This window comes from Chiroxiphia lanceolata, chromosome 1, assembly GCF_009829145.1.
Source record: "Chiroxiphia lanceolata isolate bChiLan1 chromosome 1, bChiLan1.pri, whole genome shotgun sequence".
Classification (NCBI taxonomy): domain Eukaryota; kingdom Metazoa; phylum Chordata; class Aves; order Passeriformes; family Pipridae; genus Chiroxiphia; species Chiroxiphia lanceolata.
Window position 1 is genome coordinate 18,882,534 of NC_045637.1, and position 14,247 is coordinate 18,896,780.

At 43.0% G+C, this 14,247-nt stretch overlaps 1 protein-coding gene across 3 annotated transcripts in view; it reads left to right on the forward strand.

The window, feature by feature from the left end:
* Window positions 1-447: 447 nt before the first annotated feature.
* RSPO2 (R-spondin 2) overlaps window positions 448-14,247 on the forward strand; it is a 102,815-nt gene continuing 89,015 nt past the window's right edge. The window contains exons 1-2 of one of the 3 annotated variants that reach the window (XM_032713666.1): window positions 448-485; window positions 799-1,086. In XM_032713666.1, the coding sequence (XP_032569557.1) occupies window positions 993-1,086 (94 nt within the window). In that variant the 5' untranslated portion in view covers window positions 448-485; window positions 799-992. Of the gene's footprint in view, window positions 486-624; window positions 1,087-14,247 lie in introns of those variants that run through there. The other 2 variants (XM_032713674.1, XM_032713658.1) reach the window with 2 other exon arrangements.

Below are 14,247 nucleotides of genomic sequence, written 5' to 3' on the forward strand. Positions count from 1 at the left end.
AAGGAATGGAAGAGGAAAAAAAAAAAAGAAAGGAGAGAAGTGAGGAGGAGTAGGTTTCCTAAAGCTGTAAGCAAGGCAGAGAAAGGACGAGGAGGCTTTGCGGGGAGAGGGAGAAGCCCGCCGAGGAAGCGCCTGCAGGCAAAAGCACCAGCGGCTCCCGGGCCGGGTTGGCGTTCGGGCCCGGCGGGGGAAGGGGCGCGGGCCGGGGCGGGCGGCGCTTGTGCCGGGCGGCGGGAGGGCCGGGGCGGCGGCACCACCCCCGGAGCGCGGCCCCGCGCATCCCCGCGGAGCCCGCACGGCCCCGCCGCCCGCCCCGCCGCATAAAAGGAGCGGGCGGGGGCCCGCCGCAGACACCGCCCGCATGTGCCCGGCAGCCCCCGCCGAGCCCGCGCCCCGGCCGGCCCGCGTGGGGCTGCCCCGCCGCGCGGGGCCGCGCTCCGGACCCGGCGGCGGGACGGGGTGGCCGCAGGGCCGCGCCGCGGGAGGTACGGGGGGGTTGGGGGGCGGCTTCGCCCCGCCGTGCCCGCGACCTGAGCGTGTGTGGGCGGGGAGCCCCGCGCCGGGATAAATAGCGCTGTCCCCGGGCTGACAGCCCGTCCCGGGGCGCGCGGGTCAGGGGCGGCAGCGCTCGACCGCCGGTCGGGGACACACTTGGGGCTGTCGGTGACTCCGCTCTGCGGCCCCGCTCCTGCCCCGACCTGGGCTGCGATTGTTTTCTCTGTTTGTTTGTTTCTGGGGAGAGCCCGAGCAGCCAGGAGAGCCCGGGGCCAAGCCTCTCCCCTCTCTCTCTCCCTGCAGCACAGCGGAGATGCTGGAAGCGGCGGTGAGTTCACAGCGCCCGAGAAGGGCGGCAAGAGGCGTATAAACTCCTGCGGTCCCCTCCAGCAGCCGCTGCCCCACGACCCTCCGCCGGCCCCTCCTCGCCCCGCACGCCGCCGGCCTCGCCGCCCCTCGCCGCCGCCGGAGGAGGCTGCCCACCCCAGCGGCCCAGGATGCAGTTTCGGCTCTTCTCCTTTGCCTTGATCATCCTGAACTGCATGGATTACGGCCACTGCCAGCCCGGCCGCTGGAGACGCAGCAAGAGAGGTGAGTGGCGCCGCCGGCTCGCCCGGGACTTCGGCCGGGGCAGCGGCGGGAGCGCCTGTGGGGAGGCGGGCACTGCCGGGGGGCTGCGCTCCCGTCGCTACTGTCTCTCCCTGCCCGGGGAGGGCCGCTCCCCGGCAGGTGAGAGTGGCCCCGGCCTCGCGGGCTCCAGGCCGGCACGTGGGGCAGCAGCGGGGGCGAGCCGGGGGGGCGCGGGGCCGAGCCGGCGTGGCGACCCCTCGGCGGGGCTGCTCGCCGCCCTCCCGCTGGGGAGGGAGGGCCGGGAGCGGGAGGAGCGGTGTGAGCTGCGATGGGAAAGCACCGGCCCGAGCGAGGGGCTGCCGGGGATCGGGATGTGGAGCGGTGGGCGCACTCCCCGCGGGGCCGGGGTCTCGCTGGGAGCTCCCGCCGCGGGAGGGGCCGCAGGAGCAGGGAACGTCGCTGATGCCGCCGTCGCTCCTCGTCCAGCAGCTCCCAGCGGCCGGGGGCTCGCTGTTTGCCCGCGCAGTTCAGACTCGAGTGTCCATGGGACGGACTTGGAGGCTGCTTTCCGTGGACCATCCCTAGAGCGACCGCGTTTCCGAGGCAGAAAGGCGGCTTCTCCCCTTTTATCCTCCGGTACCACTGTGCCGCTCGCGCGGGGCTCGGCCGGCCGAGCGAACCGCGCCTTCCCCAGCGCCCAGGGGACTTCTGTGCCGCCAACTTTGCTGGAAACGTCCAGATCGATCCCTCTGAGGAAAAGAGATAAACGGTGCGTTGGGGCTTAATCTGTTTCCCTAAAGCGCTGGTGTCGGGGTGCCGGAGCTCAGCAGCCGGAGCGGTGCAATGTGCCAGTACAGCTCCCGTGTGGACGGAGACGTTACTGCAGCGCTTCCCGGCTGGCAGCCTGGCCGTGGCTTCGTTTGGGTTTTTTTCTTTTTTTTCTGGTGGGTCGATGGGGAGGTTCACCTTATTATAAAATGTTTTTATTATCGACATATTCTGAATTATTTTGCTATTCCTTTTCCTGTTGTTTTCTCAGCCATGCCTCCTCTTCCCATTTCTAAAGTTAGCTGAAAATCAGGTGGCTCGAGCTGCTGAGAAATCCATATTTCTGAAAGAACTGCACTTTTAGTGGTATTATTTGGAAGGGGAGGAACTTAAGATCTCCAGTGTTAAACTGGTACAAATAATAATAAAACTGTGAGAAGAAAATAGTTTGTACTTTCATGCATGTATTGCCTTCAGAGTAGATACAAATAAAATTGTAAAGCAATTTAGTTTTGATGGTTTTTCAACAGATGGTTTCCAGAATTTAATTTCTGTGTGTGTGGCTAAAACGATAGTAGTCTTTTAAAGTGACCAGACTATCTGTGCTAACAAAGGGTATACTGTGTCTTTAATTAAATGTGGAACTACTTAGAGCGCTGGCTAGACAGTGGAGTGTGATAGTGGCATTTCTGCTTTACAACAGAGCTTAAGGACTGCATTGTGGGAGTACTGAAATGAATAGACATCTAACTCGAGTTGTGTGAATTGTCCTTCTACAAAAACTTAAGCTGGTTTTAATTGATCTCATGTTCACTGATTGATCTTAGACCAATTGTTGTGCTTGTTGAACAGTTGGCTTTTCCAAAGGAGATGGATTTAAATTAGTTTTTAGTTTAATTATTGGATAAATACCATCAGTATTGACAGTTGACTTACTGGCACTGTTTTGTGTGATCACCCAAGGGTTTTGTTTTGAGCTTTGAAGAATGCAGTCTTTTTCAGTTAGTAAGTCTAAAAAAGTAAGCATAGGCAGTTCTAAGCACTGAAAACAAAATCTAAGAATGCATTCAAATTATAATAGACATTTGCCATGACACATGCAGTCTGAAGTAATGCTTTCATACAGGACCCAAAATTCCAATAATTTCACAATTTTTCCATATCCCATCTGCAAATAATCAGGCAGTCACTGTGGGGTACTGGCAGTTAAAATTTCTCTGGCATACTCTTTTGTCTGTTACGTGATCTCAGATGCTCCATAATATCGTTTTCTTAATGAAATACAATTTTTGGCATTGATTAAATCTCCTGTGTGGTAGGAATCGCTTGCATTCAGTCTGGAATTGTAGGCAAATATCATGTGTAGCTGATTTTTTTTTTTTAAAGCAGCTAAATGTACAATAAACTTTAAGTATATACGCCTGTATTGACATTTGTGTTAATTTGTAGCTGGTGTAGAATACTCTAGTAAAGAAGAGTTTAGTAAATTTGAGGGATGTTCCCAGAATTCTTCATTCCCGTTCTGCTTGCAACCCTTTCTGAAACCAGGGCTTGCAACATTGCGCTAGAAGTGGAATGAAAAATTAGGGTTTACAATGTGGTTCCTACTAACTTGTGTTAGTCAATGTTATTTCATTAAAATTTTTTTGATAAATGTGTAATAATTAACAGGTTCTCCTTACTCCACTGCTGCTCTCAGTTACTTTTGCAGCTCATTAGAATTTTGCTTTGCCTAGTTGCTCAGAGCAGAACCTTACATTCCTTAAAACACCCCAGCAAATTCTCCCTCTGGAAGTTTCTGCCCTGAGCAGGTAATTATGGCCTTTTTGCCTTTCTTGAAGAAGATTTTTTAAAACCTGTTTAAAGGTTACCTGTCTTAAAGGTCAGTGGTGTAATCTCACAGCTGGCTTAGCCTAATCTTTCCCTTTCTTGTTGAATTGTATAATTTGATTTTTTGTTTCTCTTGGATACCTACTTGCTTGGTCATTACAAGGAAAATTTATCTCTTCAGATTTCTCTTTAGCAGTTGGTATAAGATGGGCAACTTCATGTCTTAGCATTTCACTGAATATCACAGGGTGCATGAAAAACTAGTGGTTTTTCCCTTGTCTGAGACATAATAAAAAGAACTTCTCCAAAGAGAACCACAAGTCAAGATTGGGGTACATAGAAATGAAGACTGCCAGGCTGGCTTCCTGTGAGAAGTGATGGTATTCTGCAAAAGCATTGACAGAAGAAAATATAGGGATCCTTGTGAACAGCCATCAAAAAATAGATGCTAACAAAATTCCCCAAGGAAAAAAAAGGTCAGTGTAACAGCAGTGCCTGTATTGATGGGAAGACTCAAGACTAATACAGAGATGCTCTCTCGAGTTGGTGAGACCAATGTTGGAATAAGGAGAGATGTGAATGGGACACATTCACACTGGGAAACTGGAAGTTGCCTGTATCCAAGAACTCAAAGAAAACTTATGGTTGTCAAATACTTGTCATTCTATTTAGTTCATATTCATGGGGTGTCATAAGGGCTAAGGTGAATACTCATCTCCTAGATGCTCACACTGTATTAGAGGTACATAAAGGTGTAATGTTTGTGGCAACGAGTGACTAGTAGTGACAGTGGTGGTGGCAAAATACCCACAGGTGGAAATAGGAGACCCTGGGGAAGGAAATGTCATGAGTGTTTCTCAGATCTCAGTATAGCTTTGCATACAGTGTTTATAGGAGAATATACATATATGGAGGGGCACAGTCACTGGGATCAAAATTATGTCAATTAAATCTTTATCATCCTGATGTAAGATGGGAATCTTGACCACAAACCTGTTATTAATATAGGAAGCTGTTACATGGATTTTTCAACTAAAAGAAAAACCTGTTTGGATATTGGTGATTGTGATTTAGCTTCCCTAACAGGGTACTTACCTGAGATGGGAATAATCTTGGAGCCTGTCTCAGCTGGATTGTGTGGTCAGGCTTTGGGAAAGACAGATGATTTGAGCATTAGGGAAAAAAGAACCTGTGTTGGAAATGCTTGACTGAAATAAATACCACATCTACTTTTACAAGGGCTGTACTTGCTCCTAAAGAGTAATTTATCTCAAAAAAAAAAAAAAAGTCATACTACAAAGAATATCTTTTAGTTGTCCAATGGTATCCAAATATTTTAGCAATTCAGTCCTCTTCTCTTTGAACTTTAAACATGTCTTACATTTGGAAGACAGTTAACTTTTTGTCTGTGGGTTAAGGCTTAGAATCTTATGTGGAAGATGTACTTTGAAATGTTTTTCCTCAGATGTTACATTAATTGCTTGTAACAGAACTTGTAAAAGAACCGAGACATGTTAGTACTTCAAGGGGTAATTTTCAAGGTTCTTGTGATCAGTAGAAAAGCTTTGCAGGGTAGCTTCTGTTCTTTCCTCAGACCCTTACTTAAGATAGTTAATAATTAAACATTCTTTATACATACATCATTACTACAGCAGTAAGAATATCCTAATACTGTAATCACTGAAAAGTCAAAACTTTTAAACTTTTGGCTACTTATACTTTATGTGGTGCATATGAGGAAGTTTCTCAAACTGCCAGAAGTCAGTGTTTCTGTGTGAGTGACTGAATACTGGACTAGCTAATGATGGAGCATTACTGAGGATAAACAGTGTTCAAGTGAATTGTGAAGATTTGCAGAAGAGATGCTCCAAACACCAAGAGCAGGATTCACCATTGAAACAGACACCTAAATTTGGGTGTTTGATTCAGCTTCACAAACTAGGTTTGTAGTGCTGCTTATGATATTTAAGCCATGCTTCTGGGCTTGGTATGTATATGATCTTCTTGAGCAACCAGAGGCAGGCAGGATACCCTGGAGCAAGTCATGTGCATCTGGCACCTTTAGGTGTCTCAAGGCCCATTATTTGGAAACTGGAAATGCATGCTGCATGCATGAGATGAGGAGGCCTGCTGCCTTAGAAGAGACTCCTGCCCTGAGAGACTGGAAGGGATCTGTCCTTCTTTCCCTCCTGGACTTTTATTTGGAGGGGAGAAGAGATCTGATCCATTGTAAATACTTATGTCATGGTAGAGATAGTTGTAGTTGTGTGTATAATGTATTGTAGTATTTATTTGTACAGTCACTGTAATATATTCCCTTTCCCCCACTTTGAGTCTGGTTGTGTTTTGTCTGGTAAAACCCATCTCACATTGGGTTGAGATGTGGGAGGGGGAATGGAGGTAGAAAATTGGATTTTGGGCTATCTCAAACCATGACAGGAGCATGTGCTGGCACAGTGTTGTGTGTGTGCTTTCCCTTGCCTGTGTCCATCCCTTTAGCTTCCATTATAGGTCACTTGGGGTTAGGATGCTGGAGTAGATGAGTGTGCCTGGTCACACCTTGAAGTCTATGCTTCATGCTTTTGTGTTAAAACCTGTGGTAAGATTTACCTGTGGTGAGGTACATATATCAAGCACACATATTTGTGTGCTTGATAAACTTGACTTAATTTTACATTTTCCCATTTTTGGGGAAGGAGGGGATGTATATTTTCCAGGGCTTGGCTGAAAACTGTCACTAAAGTAGCTCAAAATGCATGACAGATACCAAAAGTGAGTTTCTATACTAACATCGGCACACTACGGTGATAACAGCAATAATGCAGTTTCTCAATTCAATGTGTTCATTTACAATATCATCATCCTGGGTAGTCTTTGCGAACGAAGATTTGAGAAGGATTCTGTCCGCACTTACTACAAATGCGCTGATGGCTAAAAAGGCCAATGTGAGATAGACAAGTCTGGTTGCAAAAGGCACAGCAGAATGTTTCCTTAGGCGGTATTGGTAAGACACGGTTCTTTCTGCGTTGTCTTTTCTTCTCAAGAATGATTCTGCGTTTGTTCTCAAAAGAAGCAGCAGTGTTATGTGTGGTGTGTCTCTGTGTCTCCCTATTGGAGGCCAGAGTAGACCAAATTTACCATACACAGGCCAGAATAATTACTATGATAAAGTATGTTAGCATGGTGTTGTTTACGTAATCTGCCTCTAATGAAAAATATGAAATTATTTAAAATCTAGAAAGTGGAAGAGGTGTTTGCTATCAAAATTCAAGGCATAAAGAAATAAACAATGGTCACTCTGTAAGCTGTTTCTTTGTTGGGTTTTTTCTTTCTCTTGCTCTTTCTGCCAAGAGTGTGACTATCCCATGAAGGTCTGCATTTCATTTCTGATCATCTGGCTGTTTTTTAATACCAAAAACTTTAGCTAGCTATAGATTAGAGGGACTGTCTAGTCAAACCTGCAGACCACCACAGGCAGAAAACATTTCCCAGTGCACTGTACACCAAACTTGAAAGCTTATAGCTGACCATAACATCCTTTCCAAAAACGTATAATTGATTATAAACTGAGGGATGGGATTTGTGTGACTGCATGTAACTATGTGGAACATGAGTGTCTACGTCTTCTTTTATGATTGATGTAGTACTAGTTGGTACAGTTCGTTGAGCTGTTGGTACAATTTAACTTAGCCAGCAGTAGGTGCCTGCCTTTGATCAGATAAAGCATGCCCTAAACTCAATAAATATAAAAAAGATGACTTTATTACCTCTACGTATAGATAAAGTGTAGTTCAGATGTGCGCATCTTCACTGTTAGCCCCTGAACTAAGCTGAAATCAGCTCAAAATGAGAAGGGATCCACCACATTCAATCTCCTCACCTATATTAAAGTCTGTTGGTGCAGCTCCTAACTTTGACAGGTACAGTCCCTGAAAGTTCTGTTTTCTCTCATATTAGGCATTTATTTAGCTGCAGATATTTTTTAATAAATTAAATTCCTCAGGCATGCCCTTTCTGTTCGCCTCAAAGTTTTGTTCAGGCACAGTTGGAGAACCTTCTGTATTTTTCTAGGCTCCAAGTATTTTCTAATCCTTTTCTTAGTGAAAAGCATGACTTCATATGTTTTGGCTGTTGATAATGCACAAATGTAACAGCTTGATCCTTTCATCATGGGCTGCATTAGACACTGAAATTAGGTGCTGCCACGGTTTGTGTACTTGTTGTCTTTGTAGTACTTGTTCAGCAAATGTAATGCTTTGGTAAGCATCACTGTGGTGCTGCAAAGTAATTTTGTGTATGAAGAGTAAATCTGTCACTTTTTGGGAAGCAGTGTTGGGTTTAAGCCTGTTCCCAAGTAACTGGTATAGAGCATGGAACAGGCTTTGTATGACTTTATGATACTTGGAGTCTGACTAATACGTCTTAGGATGTGAAGTGTCAATTGGATCTTGCTTGTGAGCACCATAAGGCAGATACAGAGCTATTTCTCCTGTCTACATGTTGGCTTTATCTAGCCAGCTCCATACATAAAGGCTGCTTACTGTTATGATTGCTGAACTTTGTGGGAAGTAAAGTCACTTGTAAGCCTGACTTGAAGCTGTGTCACTTTATTCTCTCTACACCCGGCTGTTGAGCTCTCACAGGGTTTACCATGACATGAACCATGCTGTCCATTTTCACTAATACTTTTAAAAACTCTGAGGAGAAATGAGGTTGAAAGGGATCAGGGTGGTGGTCTCTCCAGTGTATGCCCCCAAGAGGCAGACAGTGGTGCAGCACAGTGTCAAACACAGAGGCAAGAGTGAAAGAATGAGTTTGACAACACTCTAATTAACGTCACCTTTTCAGTGCAGTTGCTGCAGTGGAGATTGGGAGCAGGAAGAAGGAATTACAAGAGATTGGTATTTATACATAATACTACTTAAAAATTCTTAATTGATGTGAAATCCATGTTCTGAGCAAGGAATGGAGATGAAAACTGTAACTCTCATGAAATGATGGAATATCGTGATACTTTCCTCTCTAGATCTTCCTCTGAGACTACAAGGATTTGAGACCTTAATTGTATGTCTTTACTTTGGGATTGCTGTATCTTAGTACCTTGATTTCAAACAGCTACACACATCTCTGACCTTTGTCTATCAAACTGTGGTCCATGGAGCAGCTGCTAGAGTTTTCTGGATATGTACAGATCACATTGCCTCATCCTTGTGTTTGTACCTAAATATTCTTGAATGAAACCTTCCAGTGAATTTATATAGCTCTGCTTTATTCTTACGCTATTTTGATGCAATTACTTGTTGCTTAAATACAAATTTGTGGCTTGAAATGTCTTTTTAAGTGACATGCAAAAGATCGGCAGCTAAATTTTCTGACATTTCCTCTTGTTTATGGACTTGAATGTGCAAGCTGTGAAATGCATAAGGATATAGAAAAAGGAGTAAAACTGTAGCGTGGGGAAGAGCTTAATTTTGCAAGGGAAAGCGAAGAAGCAACTAGTATTTTAGGTACCTGAATTATGTGATCAGTGGGAGTTTTTAAGATACCATCTGTTAAGATCTGATGAGAAGTGCAAAAAACCTTCATGCTCTTTGTTTCAGTAATTAGTTATGTATTTCCTTTTGAAACACCTGTTTCTGTAGAGCCAGGTACTTGATGCGTCTGTAAGACTTTGCCCTTTCATGAGGGAATGCTGTTTGCTTTCACTACTTTTGTGTTGTTTCTATGGGATATTTGTATGACTGTAACTAGGGAATTGTAAGCAATTACAGGTAACACATAAAATATTTAGAAGAGACGTGCAGTTCTGCAACTGTGTTTCAAAAAATACCCCCACTTTCAATGGAATTATGCAATGTTATTTGAAGAGGATAATAGCAAATCTCACGTATGGTTAACAGAGATCCAAAATAATATGAAAGTACTTCTACTATGATTTTCTGTTTTTAAAAATAATTTTTTCTCTCAAGGATTTAAATCCAAAAATAATCAAGAGCATATGGTTTAGGGATGGAGTCTCAAATTTACCTTGCAGAACCTTTTGTCTGTACTTTTTTTTTTTGAGAATTGTCAAGATTTTCTCCATCTTGATGAAAAACAGACCCAAACATAGATGTAATGAGATGGAGAAAGGGATCTGAAAGATAAGTAATGTTTGTGATGTTGGCTTTTAGGTTGGTGTAGTTTTTTTTTAATCATTGCGCAGTTGCATGAACACTAATTCCCAAGTAGACCATGTGCAGCAATGAAGACAATGTTTGTGCCTTTTTATATCTGGGAAGAAACTTTTACACTGCAAAGGACAAGTGTATTTGTGTTAAGAGAATTGCAGTGGTGCCATAAAATATAAACTTCCTGATCCAGACACATTATTTTCTTTTTTGAGTTGAAATGCTGGCTGAAATACGTTGCACACAAATATATACTCTGCAATAATGTATGGTCTTCTCAGCCGTATGGTTGCCACCTTTGGAATACCAAAAAACCCCAAACTAGCCACATCAGACAAATGGCTGTTGTGCACGCACAGATTAATCCACACATGTATAGCAGTGCTGACAACACCCATCAAGTCCATACTAAAACTTCTTGGGCAAGATGGGAACAACTGAAATAGCAACTATGCTTAGTAGTGTTATGATAGGTGTTACTGATTTGCTCTTCTTTCTGGAATTACTCAAAAACTTTGGTAGATAAAATATGATTTTGTTACAAACCTACCAACTTACACAGTGATTCCACTGGCAAGCATGTGGCTATGACACTTTTGAATTGAAGCTTCATAATTTTTGCTTTATCTATATTGAGATGGTACTTAAGGGTCCCAGCTAAGGTGAGGGCTTGTAGCGCTGGCCCTGCTTAGAGGACAACCTCTGAACTAAGGTCACCAGAGCAGAAATCAGAAATCTGTCCTGGATTTCCTTCCAATAGCAGAAATGTTCTTTGGCCTTTCATGACAGCTAGTTCAGACCTGGTTTACATCTCATTTTACACAGTGCATGCTAATAATGTGACGGTCATGGATTCACTTTTCACTCAGCAAGAGTAACTGTAACTTGATACAATCACTGCGATGCACTCAAGGTGTGTTAGGTTGTGTTCACAGCACAACAACACAGCAGCTACCTGGTTTTAGTTTGCTTAAAGCATTTGCCAGTTACTGCAAAATACTTCCAAAGAGCCTCTGGTCTGAGATACTTCACTCTTGGAAGAAACATAAACCCAAAGAGCATTTCAATTCACTTATTTATTTGTCCTCATCAGGTTACATGTTTTACTTCCATCAGCAATATTCTCAGGAGGTGGTCTTATCTGGTTTCCTGTCCTCTCCAAAATGATTGGTCTTCTATCCCCTACTTTGTCACTTGTAAGGAAAGCTGATTTACTGAGGGACATCCAAGGGAAAGCACCTTTTGCAGTGGGGTAGTCGTGTGCCTTTGCTGTTGTGATCTGCTTCTGTGGCAATAGCTGATGATAGGACAGTTTTTTAACTTAGGCTCCTTGCCTGTGCCATACAAAATATACCTGGCCTGCATGTATCTGTCTTGATCTTTTTTTTAAGTTGCTCAGCAAATACTGATTTTACATGAGTAAATTGCCTGTTTGGTTCTATCTGACATGGTTCGGTGTTGGGAATTCTCCATCCCTGGTAAGAAGGTACCTTCAGGATGTCAGAGGGATTGCTTCCATTGTTAGTCTTTCCACATGTGAAACTTCTGCTTAATACACGTATACATCAATGACAATTGTAATAGGAAATAAATTCCTCTTTTATGTAAATGCTAAGCAGCTTTCCAGTGTGAAATGTTAATATTATAGCATGGATTTTAATAATGAAAGCATCTAATTGGAATGGTGCTTTTAGACAGGTGCTCTGGCTTCCAACTCTATTTCTTACAGCACTATTGCAGAATGCTAGAATGCAGCATCTTTGCTGATGCTGAGAGGACAGTGGGTCATAGTTGCTCTTTTTAAATATAATGAAACAGCAGAATTACAAGTGCTTATCATAACTCTTTTATTCAGTCTCAGAGTTTCCTGAATTTGATCTGCTGCCCTGGGTCTTCTAAGTTTTTTGGGAATTGAGTTTTAGGAAATGCTTTTATCTGTAATTGGGAAGTAAAATGAGAAGAATACCCATCTTTTTTTTTTGTAGTGTTTAAAGTAACTGGTTTTGTTTTTTTTTTTTTTGCTATAAAGCTTACTTTGATTCGAGTTTACTCTGTTTTGTTTGTGGTTGTTTTTTTATATAGATTTTTGTAGAAACTGAAAACTATGAACTGCTTCAATGCAAAATGTGTGGTGTGAAACTGAGAAGTGAATCTGCAAAATCTTAATATTTAAGTGAACGGAACCTGTAGGCCACCTAGTGCTATGCAGTGTGTATCTCTAGTGCTGTACAGATGTGGAATAGTAAAAATATAGACTTGTTTTAGACTTCTTTTGAAGGATTCGGGTGAGCAAAACTGACACAGGAAGGCAAGAAAGAGGAGGCATAGAATAACCTTGTTATTAATGGTTTCAGGCAGAGCTGGGTATCCGATCTCCAGTTCTGATTGTCAGACTTGTCTGTGTTCACTGGATTATGTGGCCACTCTGTGCTGAGGGCATGTGCTTGCACAAAAAAAGTATTCCCTCCATTTCAGATTAAAGTTCAGCCTCATCTGTATCTCTTTGAGCAAGAAAGGCAACAATTTCTCATTTATCTGCCTGTATTTGTGCTGCACATGCTCCATCTGTCTCTTGCATGGTCTCAGCAACTCAATAGAGAGACTTCTGTGTTGTGTCAAAGGGAGTCTAGTTTTGATCAACTTTGGGTACAAGAAGAGGATGATATTGTCTGTTCTTCTGCTAAAAGCGTCTTGTTATTTGCATCTTGTACCAGCAGTATTCTGGCCAATACCCCCATGCCTTTAGGAATGGTTAGGAAAAGTGACCGAATCATGTGCAGTTGCAATCACCCTAACTTTGCTGGAGTACTAAAATCAACCCAGAGAAGCTTCCTTGCATTCAGTAGTGACACAGGACTTTCTAGCTCTGTCACTTTCCCTTAATAAGACTCCCATTCTAGCGGAAGTAATGAAATAGTACCTGCTTTACCTGTTCCCTTTTCCTTATATTTTTGGGTCCATGCAAAAAATGCTGATGATGCACAGCAGAAGTTAAAGGTAAGAGTTGAAATCAAAGGAATGATGAACAGCTAAGTTTGTCTGGGTGATCTGAGCCATTTAAAGTTGTCATAAAAATGAGGTTCTATATCATGTTAATTTTGCATCATATGAGTGCCTTGCTTTGCCATTTTTCTTCTCTCAGGTATGTACAAATACCAGAGAGTGCACTGTGAATGTAATGATTAAGATACTAGACCTAACTCTGATCTCACTCATTTTGCTGTAAATCTGGGGGTATTGCCAATCTGTCTCAGCTATAGTGGATACTCCTGAAGTGGTGTTTGCTCTGGGATATTGTTGTCTCGTGCAATATTCCTGTCAGATGCTACAGAAAGACCGAAAGGCATTTTTCTTTTTTAAGAGCTGTAGTTCACTTTGCTAATGCTGTATTTAAGAACTCTTTCATTACTTTTAATTCTTTCATCAGACTCCTGGTAAAAATCTTGCTGCTTCCAACTTTTATTTCAGTTATTGTAACATTAGCAGTAGCATCAATATGTAGGGATTTTTTTCAGCTTTTGGAAAAGGATTGAAATGGGACTCTATTAAACCTGAATCTGAAGACAGACTTGGTATTATATTGTTTTCTCTTAATAGCTTTCCAAGCAGCCGCTAAGTGAAACTACTGCATATTGAGCCTGATGTAACATGAGGCTCATTGGGTAAAACAACATTAGTCTGTGCTACTGAAATACACTCTGGAAGGCTTAAGGAGGAGAGGAAGGAAAATATTTGAAGAGATCAACTGGATGTGGTTGAATACATGTAATGTCACCTGAGAAGGATTAGAATTTGCTAAAGCTTGACCTGAACGAAGACCTCCATTTAAGGCTTGTGTTCCTACCAGATCAGCTGCAGTCATTTTTCTGTGCACAGTTTTCTACCAGCAGTCGTACAGTGAAAGAGTCTAGTGATTTACTTGGCTTCTGTGTCTCAGCTGTAATAAAGTTAAAAAAAAAAAAAATCCCAGTTTAACATTCCTTCTTATTAGCTGCAGCTGGCTTTTTCTAATTACTAAAGTCAATATTTTTGTCGTTTACATTCTGTTGCTTTTATCCTTTCTGGGTGCTCAGTGTACGCACACTAGCTGATGAACAGCTACACGTGTAGCTCATATCCATAGATGTGGACAGCTTAAAAAAACCACATGTACTGACAGTTCAAATTTCAGGAGAAGACCCAGTGGAGTGGTTAGTAGCAATGGTACTTCATCCACCATGGTATTAGTTTTTTGATGATGTGGGGTTAGCAAACCCAGTGGCCTCATTCTTAATAACTTGACTTACTTGTGTCTTGGAAAATCGTTTGATTCTTTTGTTTTGCGATAGTGTTTTGGAGTGCTCAGGATGCTTTCCCATGCACCTCTCTGAAGTGATGGATATCTCTTACAGGTATCAAAACGGAGTCCCGGGGT